A 10,609-nucleotide genomic window follows, 5' to 3' on the forward strand; every position below is an offset into this window, starting at 1 on the left:
TTTGAACAGAAGTTGCTGGAAAATCTCAGCAGATCTGACAGCATCTGTGGAGAGAGAACAGAGCCAATGTTCCGAGTCTGGACAACCCTTCGTCAAAACTCCGACAAAGAATCATCGAGATTTGAAACGTTTAGCTCCGTTCTCTCTCCACAGATGCTGTCAGACCGGCTAAGATTTTCCAGCATTTTCTGTTCAGGTTTCAGATTCCAACATCCACAAGTAATTTGCTTTTATCTTGGTGATTAATTTGAGCGTTGTCTCACTATTTCTATGGATTAACCAGTCAGTGGTAGAAGTTTTGCCTTGCTACTGTAATTTACAGGTTGGTAGACTTCAAAATGATGACTTATTGAAATGGCAGTCAACTCACACATTCAGCAAGGCTCCGGAACAGAATTCACATCCACAATGGGTGACGAATAGGGTGAGGAAGCCTCCCCATTCTTCTCGTCTCCTGAAGATAGTGACTGACTAGTGTTTTGATTTATTATTGTCACATGTATTGGGATGGAGTGAAAAGTATTGCTCCTTGCCCGTTATGCAGACAAAACATCCCGTTCATTGAGTACGTACGGAAGAAGAGAGGGTACAGGGTATAGTGTTGAAAGAAGTTAGAGTTAAGTTTTAAGAGCATAGAGTGAAAGTAAAAGATGGAATTAGAGCATATGTTGGGCACATACCTCGTTCCGGCGCCATCTTTCTTTTTGGTAGAATCCCCTGGGAACATCCTCCAATACTTCTAAAGCAGTTTGCAACACTGCGCGTACCCAGGACAAAACCTCCAATCTAAGACTGCCCCTGCTTTTCCAATAGGTCTAAATATAACAGAAGACCTCTGCAGCATTCTGCAATGATAGATTCTTGGTTGGCATAGTGGCACAGTGGTTAGCACTGCTCCTTCACATTGCCAGCGCCCGAATTCGATTCCCGGTTTGGGTCACTGTCTGTGTGGAGTCTGCACATTCTCCCCATATCTGCATGGGTTTCCTCCGGGTGCTCCGGTTTCCTCACACAGTCTGAAAGATGTGCGGGTTAGGTGGATTGACCTGAACAGGCACTGGAGTGTGGGCGACTGGAGGAATTTCACAGTAACTTCATTGCAGTGTTAATGTAAGCCTTACTTGTGACTAATAAATAAAACTTTACTTTTACTTTCTTCCAATGCCCAAATCCTCTTATCCTTCCTAACCATTCCTCTCTTAATTTTCCCCTAATAGGACTGTAACTATATCTAGCTGTCGAAGTGTCATGGTTCACTCGACAAGCAACACTATCAAATTTACTGCCAGTGATCAAAGGTTGGTCTGAATATTCCTTGCAGAGATGGAGCACTTCACTGGCTATGGACTCTGAACATTTATTGTCAGCAGTAGCACAGATCAATGACACATACAAAGCTGTAACTGCATTTTCATTTTATTATTTTCATATTCAATCTCTGATATTACAGAAAATTTACATTACTGGTTGTAAAAATCCATATCTGCAACTTTATTTTTTGCCCATTATATCCGCTAACTGCAAGTCTAGCGGTGAAATTTAAACAACTTACATTAAAGAGACTGAAAATAAGGAAGCTGCAGATGATTTGTCACTGAAACAAAAAGAGAAAATAACCTTTCATGTGGAATAGCGGCCAACCAGTATTGGCAGGGGGGGGGCGGGAACTAGGGGCTATGGAGATAGGACATGGATGGAATTGTTGTTGGTGCTTGCTCGATGGGCCAAATGGCCTCCTTCTACTCCATAGGGATCATATTCACATAAATGGGGCTGTTATATGAATGGGAAGTGCACTCATGAATATTTATGTATTTACAAAATGATTACAGGTGGCACAGTGGTTAGCACTACTGCTTCACAGTGCCAGGGACCCGGGACCGATTACAACCTTGGGTCACTGTCTGTGTGGAGCTCACACATTCTCCCCGTGTCTGCGTGGGTTTCCTCCGGGTGCTCCGGTTTCCTCCCACACTCCAAAGATGTGCAGGGTTAGGTTGATTGGCCATGCTAAATTGCCTCTTAGTGTCAGGGGAATTAGCAGGGTAAATATGTGGGATTGTTGTTGGTGCAGGCTCGATGTTCCAAATGGCCTCCTTCTGCACTGTAGAGATTCTATGATTGATTAGAATGAAAGCTTTAGCGGTATATACGAAACAAGTCTGCTAAATTACATCAGCTAGATTTTTAAAAGTTATTTTCATTGACTTTAAAAACACATTTCTCACAGGTAGAGAACTTAACACTTGACTCTGTTGAAGTGCTTTTTCTTGTGATAATACCATTTTAGCTGTATTAATTAAACATATTAGGTTATCGTTGATAAACGCACCAATGATGAAGAAAACATGTGATTACATACTACTACGCTGACTCAATGCATGATGACTGGTATATGTCATGTTTGCAATTATGCAGATACATTTTAGCAATAGCCCGACTTGCAATCTCATCAGCACAATTTCATGCCCCATTCCGCAAAGTTCCCAGTTGAGAACAAATTGGAAACTTGGCTGCTCTGTACTCAGTTTTGGCTGGGGGCATCACTGTCGCCCTTGATGGAAAGGCGTAATTCGCAAAGAGCACTTAGATATTCTTCATTGTCACAATCGAGCTGCAAGGCCTTTTCAAAACATTCAATGGCTTCACGCTTCTCCCCATCCAGCTGGTGCAGCAATCCAAGAAGGCCAAAAGCTTTGCTGTCTTTCTGATTCCTGCCAATTCGTTTTGTCGCAAGCGTCCTCAGGTTTTTGCGACAGAATGTCCCTTCCTTTGAGTCAGTTTTGATTTTAAGCCCTGCCAGGAAATGGGTGATGGCATTTGATTCCGATTTTTTGTGATGCAGTTCAAATAACCCAGCCTGAAAATATACCGCCTGCTTATTATCACGATGAATACCATCCAATTGCAAGAGATTGTTGTACATCGCCTCTGCTGTGAGATATTCTTCGTTTATTGCACAGACTCTGGCAAAATCCAGTTGAGCAACAACAAAAGTTAAAGGCCGATGCTCAAATGCCTTTTCAAAATAATACTTGCACTGATTGATCAGTTCAGCTTTCTGTCGAAAGGCAGGGTGGCGAGGGTCTCTGGAGCGTGGATTCTTGGTCAGTGCCATTAGTTTGTTTTTATAACACAGACCTATTTGGTGATGTAGGAAGGCAGAGTTTGGAGTAATTTCCAATGCTTTCTTCAACAACTCAATTGATTTATCCACTGCTCCTTCTCTTCTCAAAAATTTTGCTGCATAGCGAATCACGTATGGGAGATCAGGAGATTTGTGCAACGCTCGTTCAACTAATGTGAACGCCTCGTCCTTCTGATTAAACTCTTGTAGTTTTAGAGCCAGCAGCACCATGACTACAGAGTCATCTGGATCAAGCTCCAGCACGCGTCTCAACTGCTTCACTGATGGAGATGAACTTGCAACCTCTGGGGTATAAGAAAACCCCTCCAGACGAAACAGAACAGTCGCATATCCAACATTCCATTCAGTGTCATCCGGATCTTCCTCCAGGGCCTTTTCAAAACATTCCTTTGCTTCCTCATAATACTTCCTGGTTGACCTCAACAGTGACCAACCCTTCTCCCCGTACACTTCAGGTATCATTGCTGTATACCGAGAGGCATCAGGAAATTGTTGACAGATCCTCTCCAGTTTGTCGAGGTAGGACTGAGCCTCTGTCAGTTGTCTCATGTGATAATTGACCCAGGCACGGTTTCCATAGGTGACGAGGACTCTTTTTTCAAATTCATCTTCATGATTCTCCCTCAGAATCTTTTCAGCTTCCTGTAAGTTTTGAATCGCCTCCTTACAGTTTCCTTGCAGATAGTTTATAAAAGCGAGTTGGTTGTAAGACATGGCTTGATATTTCACACCAGACGCTATTAAATCTTCTAATCTTTGCTTCATATCATCCAAGTCAATGTCTTCTTTCTGTGGCGCCCATGTGAATTGACACTGAAGTTGGCTGAGTTTTGCTTTCAACAAATCCTTCTTGCTGCAAGAAAGCACAAAATAAAACCCACCTTATGCATATCTAATTTATACCATTCTGTCATCTGTAATAAATGTTGCAATTGCAGCATAGTCCGAATAGCTAAGGTGCGCAAGTCAGAGGAAGTGGACACTGAACAAATCCATTGCAGACCTTCCCCACATCCCTCAGATACAGGGAAACCTCATTGGATTGCAGTAATGGTCCAAGAGGCAAAATAATATCAACAGCTGGTTTCTGGTGCCAGCTGAATCCAACAAACATAGACAAGAACCTAGGAACATGTTCCGCCATTCATATTATAGTATCTTACACTTTACTAATAGGGACATTGCATATGAGGGTAAGGAGGTCATGTTGAACTTGCATAAGACATTATATAGGCCTCATCTGGAGGGCTGCTTCCAGTTCTGGGAGCCATATTTGAGGAAGGATGTGAAGGAATTGGAGAGAGTACAGAGGAGATTCACAAAAATGATTCCAGGGATAAACAACTGTAGCTGTAAGGATGGATTGGAGAAGTTGGGCTGTTTTCCTTGGAGAAAAGAAGGCTGAGAGGAAACTTGTTAGAGATATTCATGATCCTCAGCGGTATGGACAAGATGTGCGGGTTAGGTTGATTGGCCATGCTTAAATTGCCCTTAGTGTCCTGGGATGCGTAGGTTAGAGGGATTAGTGGGTAAAATATATGTAGGGATATGGGGTAGGGCCTGGGTGGGATTATGATCGGTGCAGACTCGATGGGCCGAATGGCCTCTTTCTGTGCTGTAGTGTTTCTAAGATTCTAAGATAAATAGTGAGAAACTGTTCTCTCTTAATAGAACATTAGAGCTAGAAGGCACAGGTACAAAATAATGGGCCAAAGGAGTAAAAGTGACGTGAGCAATTTCTTTTTCATCCAGATGATGGTTGGAGTCTGGAAGAAACTTCCTGAGAGGGTGGAGAAGGCAGGATTGATCAGGTTATTCAAAAGGGAATTGGATTGCTATCTGAAAAGAAAGAATGTGCAAGGTTATGGAGATAAGGTAGAATGCTCTTTTAGAGAGCCAGTGCACACTCGGTGGGCTGAATGGCCTCCTTCTGCACTGTAAAAGTTCTGTGATTCAATTAGATCACAGCTGATCTGTTTCTCAACTCCATCCATTCACACTGATTCATAGCTCTTCACACCTCTGCCTATCAAGAGTCTATCAATCTCACATTTTCAATTGACTTTGTTTTAAGAAGATAAGGTTTAGCCAGAGCTTTAAACAATTGTAGCATAACTTCTACCCTTTGTATTCTAACCCCACTGAGCTAAAGGCCAACAATCCATCAACACCTTTGAATATTAGTTCGATTTGTCCACTCGATTTAGCTATGGCATATATGTCACCATTCAGATAATATTCAGATATTTCTCAGCTTTAAACTGCATAATCTCATTTTCCTCATACTGAGCCCCATCTGCCACTCACTTAATTCATCAATGTCCCCTGCAATTTTCTAATCTCATCAACACTCTTTACTGTGCCACCCATTGAAATGCCATTTGATGTTAGTGCATACAACTTCCAACTCCTTGGTCTAAATCAATGATATATAAATGTAGTGATGGCCGAGTGGTATTGTTGCTAGACTCTTAATCCAGATTCTCAATCCTATCCTGCAGATAGGCAGGGGTGTGAAGAGCTATGAATCAGTGTGAATGGATGGAGTTGAGAAATAGATCAGCTGTGATCTAATTGAATCACAGACCTTTTACAGTGTAGAAAGAGGCCATTCAGCCCACCAAGTGTGCACTGGCTCTCTAAAAGAGCATTCTACCTTATCCCCATAACCTTGCACATTCTCTCTTTTCAGATAGCAATCCAATTCCCTTTTGAATAACTTGATCAATCCTGCCTTCTCAGCTAATGTTTTGGGGCCCTGGGTTCGAATCCCGCCAGGGCAGATGGTGGAATTTGAATTCAATAAAAAAATATCTGGAATTAAGAACCTACTGATGACCATGAAACTATTGTCAATTGTCGGAAAAACCCATCTGGTTCACTTTAGGGAATTCCCTTCCTTTTGGGAAGGAAATCTGACATCTTTACCTGGTCTGACTTACATGTGATTCCTGAACCACAGCAATGTGGTTGACTCTCAATTGCCCTGCGAAATAGCCTAGCAAGCCACTAAGTTCAAGGGCAACTAGGGATGGGCAATAAATGCTGGCCAGCCAGCGACGCCCATGTCACATGACTGAATAAATGAATGTTGTGCTGGAACACAGATCTCTGAGGGGCCAATTATTCCCTCCCATCTGGAGTAGACACATGTTATCCTGACTCTCTGGGCTTGATTTTACCATTTTCATTCCAAGTGCTGAATCTGGGCGCAATTCAGATCCGACTTGGAAATCTGCTTCCAGGTGCCCCCATACACATTCAGCCTGAGAAAAAAAAATCACGGGTCTGAATCGCACTGTGAGCGGGGCTCAGTGCGCTCGAAACAATCGGAGCTCTGAACTGCACATGCGCAGTTTAAAAAAAACTGAAAATTGCGTTCCTGTCACATTGCTCCTGGGCCGCAAAAAACGGGTAAAACAGCCTGGGATCGATGGTCCCCACAGACATCTGGGGGTTATCCCCCACCCCTACAACATAACTTTCTCCCTTATCTCCCCTCACGACCCTCTGCCCCCTTTCCCCCCCACTGATTGCCCGCGGAGTGGCAGCAGACCCTCCCCCGCCCAGCCCCGCCACCAGAGATCCATCTGCCCCCCCCCCCCCCCTACCAGAGATCCATCTGGCCCTCCACCACTCCCCTGCTGAGAATGATCGGGACTCCCTCCCCCCCCCCCCACTCCCCCCACCAGAAAATGATCGGGCCTCCCTTCTCCCGCCACCCCCTCCCTCACCAGAGAATGATCTAACCCACCTCCTCCCTACCAGAGAATGATTGGGCCCGCCTCCCCTCCCCTCCCCCTTCCCACCAGAGAACGATCTGTCCTCCCTCCCCACCCCCACCAGAGGTACATCTGACCTACCTCTCCCTCCCCCCCTACCAGAGATACATCTGACCTGCCTCCTCCCTCCGTCCCCCATCAGAGAATGATCTGGCCTGCCTCCCTCCCCACCTCCACCACCGATCCGAGTTAGAGAGCCGTTGGAAGCTCTGAACTTACCTCTTCAGAAGCCGAAGCGCCCGAATCAGACTTTTATTTAGCATGTCCATTTCAGCGCGGTTCCGGATCGGCAAACGTGGTGGTAAAGGGGGAAATGCTGATAAAGTTGGGCGGGCAGTTCATTAATTCAATTGAAATGCATGCAAATGCATTTAAATCGCCATTGCGCCCGTTTTGGGCGCGAATCAGATTGCGGCCATTCCTGGGCTTCGGTAAAGTGGGCATCTGCGGGACGCGGATCGCGTTAATGGCCTCACGCCCGACTTTACCACGTTTTCGCACCCGTTGCAATGGTAAAATCGGGCCCTCTGTCTTCCAAATGGGAAACAATTCCTTATCCTACAAAGCTCCAAGACTTGCCTCAAGATATTACCAGATGTTGGGATCCTAAATTCAGTGTTCTCACTCTCACATGACTCACCCCACTCCCCATTTACCCCAGTGCTTTGAGATCCCGGAGCCCTACCCTTCCCCCTCGCCACTTGAAACGTGACTGAATCAGCTATTGTGAATGAGTTCCCCTTCACCCACCCAAAAGCAATGGATATCGTTATAACACAGCATTCCCTTAAAAGATTCCTGAAAGCGTCTAATGTAATGTAAGATTTAGATAGTAATAATGCATGTAACTAATAGCCCTGCACTGGAACTTAGCTAGGGCTGCTTCATTCATTCTCACAGAGAGGGAAGGAGTACAGGGGGATAGATAGGAGAGAAAGGGCTGGATTCTCAATTGCTCATGGGAGAGTGAGGGTGTGCAGACGTGCGTTGAGAATTGCGTTCAAGGAAGATGTCACTGGAGTCCAATGCCTCTGGAATGCAAATACTTTGAGGTGGGGTGGGAGGTCAGTGGTGGGGTAGCGGAGAACCCCCAATTATCTGGTTGCCGAGCTCATACTCAAGCTTGTTTGAAGCTTGAAGCAGCAGAATTTTCACTTGGAAGGAACATGCGGGTCTGGGACGTGGGGCGCGGGGTCTGGGACACGTCAGGGCGTGGGGTCTGGGACACGTCAGGGCGTGGGGTCTGGGACACGTCAGGGCGCGGCGGGGTCTGGGACACGTCAGGGCGCGGGGTCTGGGACACGTCAGGGTGCGGGGTCTGGGACACGTCAGGGCGCGGGGTCTGGGACACGTCAGGGCGCGGGGTCTGGGACACGTCAGGGCACGGGGTCTGGGACACGTCAGGGCGCGGGGTCTGGGACACGTCAGGGAGCGAGGTCTGGGACACGTCAGGGAGCGGGGTCTGGGACACGTCAGGGTGCGGGGTCTGGGACACGTCAGAGAGCGGGGTCTGGGACACGTCAGGGCGCGGGGTCTGGGACACGTCAGGGCGCGGGGTCTGGGACACGTCAGGGCGCGGGGTCTGGGACACGTCAGGGCGCGGGGTCTGGGACACGTCAGGGCGCGGGGTCTGGGACACAGTGCGGTTGTTGTGCACCCGGCACCCTGGAGCTGTGAAGCAGCAGTGCTAACCACTGTGCTACCGTGCCGCCCATAGGTGGATTGGCCATATTAAATTTCTCCTTAGTTTCAGGGGGCTAGCTAGGGTAAATGCATGGGGATATGGGTGGGATTGTGGTCGGTGCAGACTCGATGGGCCGAATGGCCTCCTTCTGCACTGTGGGGATTCTATGATCCGACAGACAATGAAAACATGAAACAAAAAAATGATATGGGGTCCCTGTTGAAGTCAGTGCTTTCCACATCCACAAGAGAGTGTGTGTAATGAACTGCTGTTTCCCCAGCCTGCCCTCTCTGCATTGATGTGGAAATACCGGCGTTGGGGTAAACACAGTAAGAAGTTTAACAACACCAGGTTAACGTCCAATCCCTGCATTCCCACAGGGACATCATTCTCACTGAATCTAACCACGCTGTGTAAAGTGTTGCAGTCACTAACCTCATGATGCTGATTCGGGTTGTACTTCAGCTTGACTGCAGACAGCCGATCATTGAAACACTGGACAAAACTTGCCTCCAGCAGATTGTTTTTATAGCTTCTACAATCACATGATTTCCAGGAATTTTTGCTCGGGTGTGAGACTGAATCCGAAACTGAAACATGATTTCCCCGCTGCTGGAAGTGAGTTGCGTTATCCAAGAAACCGCTCCTTCCGCAAAACCTGCGAATTGAGATCTCTGAGAGGCGGGGGCTGCAGCGGTTCGTGGCTTGCTTCTCAATTGTCACTAATCCCGTTTGCGTTTGGGGTTGAAATTGGAGCCCAGAATGGGATTCTCAACCATATATGAGTGACCCTGTCAACCGAGAGAATTGAGAGTTTCTGCCCCGGTCACACAGCACCTAGCAGCTCATTTCAATTCTCCTCCACTGCAGCATATCCACTGTAGCAGGCAGCATTGTAAACCTGTAACTCAGTGACGACACAGAGCACACATCGTGTTGTAAGGGGGGGTTATAGGGAAGCACGAATCGTGGGTGCTCTGAAATGGGGCGGGTGGGATGAGTGGTCTATAAAAATCTGCTGGTCTATGAAATTGTGGCGCAGATGAGAATTAAGGGGCTTACCTGGGGAATAGGAACTTGGGGGAGAGAATGGAGGCTTGAAAGGACAGAGGGAAAATGAGGCCTCGGGGCGAAAGGGAGATCCAGATTGCAGGCTAAAATGAAATTGTGTCCAGCAATTGCAGTTCCTCGGGAATTTTGAGGAAACTCGACGACTCACAGCCACATTGCCCAACAAGGAACTCAAATTGTGAACTCCCTTCTTACATTTTAATATTGAACTTTTGATTTTGGCTAAGGAAGTAACTAGCTCCAATATAACTTGTAAAGCTTTGCATACTTGTGTACTAGTGAAAGTGGGTCACAAAAGTTCAAAAAGTGCAGGTTTGCCTGTTCTTTTTGATAACTTGTTATCTCCGATTTCATGGGTTTAAAACTCAATAAAAGACTCAATAAACTCTGCTTAAAGATCCAAGAAAGCCAACCAGACTTGTTTCTTTGCACTCAGTAAATAAATGGTTAAACATAGAGAAAATTGGACCGCCCTCCCAAATTCTTCACAAAATCCTGTTGCAACCAGTTCTGGAATAGAAAATGATGAGTCATTTTTACCAGTCCTTGCAAGTAATTCACAGAAATTTGGACATTAACATCTAGAATTTGAATCCACAGACAATAAGAGTAAAATGAATCCACAGGCAAAGTGCGTAATTGGAAGTGGGAACTATATTAAACGACGGCACGGTAGTGCTGCTAGCTTCACAGCTCCAGAGACCTGAGTTCGATTCCCGGCTTGGGTCACTGTCTTTGTGGAGTTTGTACATTCTTCCCGTGTCTGTGGGTTTCCTCCGGGTGCTCCAGTTTCCTCCCACGCTCCAAAGATGTGTGGAATAGGTGCATTGGCCATGCTAAATTGCTCCTTAGTGTCCCGGGATGTGTAGATTAGAGGGATTAGTGGGGTAAATGTGAGGGGTTATGGGCATAGGGCCTGGGTGG

At 46.3% G+C, this 10,609-nt stretch overlaps 1 protein-coding gene across 1 annotated transcript; it reads right to left on the reverse strand.

The window, feature by feature from the left end:
* Window positions 1-1,400: 1,400 nt before the first annotated feature.
* On the reverse strand, window positions 1,401-9,228 carry LOC144486237 (interferon-induced protein with tetratricopeptide repeats 5-like). Its single transcript, XM_078204305.1, is given in 4 exon segments — window positions 1,401-4,001; window positions 9,050-9,075; window positions 9,077-9,133; window positions 9,136-9,228. Coding segments are annotated over 4 exon segments (1,638 nt in total). The 5' UTR covers window positions 9,214-9,228; the 3' UTR covers window positions 1,401-2,524.
* Between the last annotated feature and the right edge of the window lie 1,381 nt (window positions 9,229-10,609).

This window comes from Mustelus asterias, unplaced genomic scaffold (genome assembly GCF_964213995.1).
Source record: "Mustelus asterias unplaced genomic scaffold, sMusAst1.hap1.1 HAP1_SCAFFOLD_301, whole genome shotgun sequence".
In the NCBI taxonomy this organism is placed as follows: domain Eukaryota; kingdom Metazoa; phylum Chordata; class Chondrichthyes; order Carcharhiniformes; family Triakidae; genus Mustelus; species Mustelus asterias.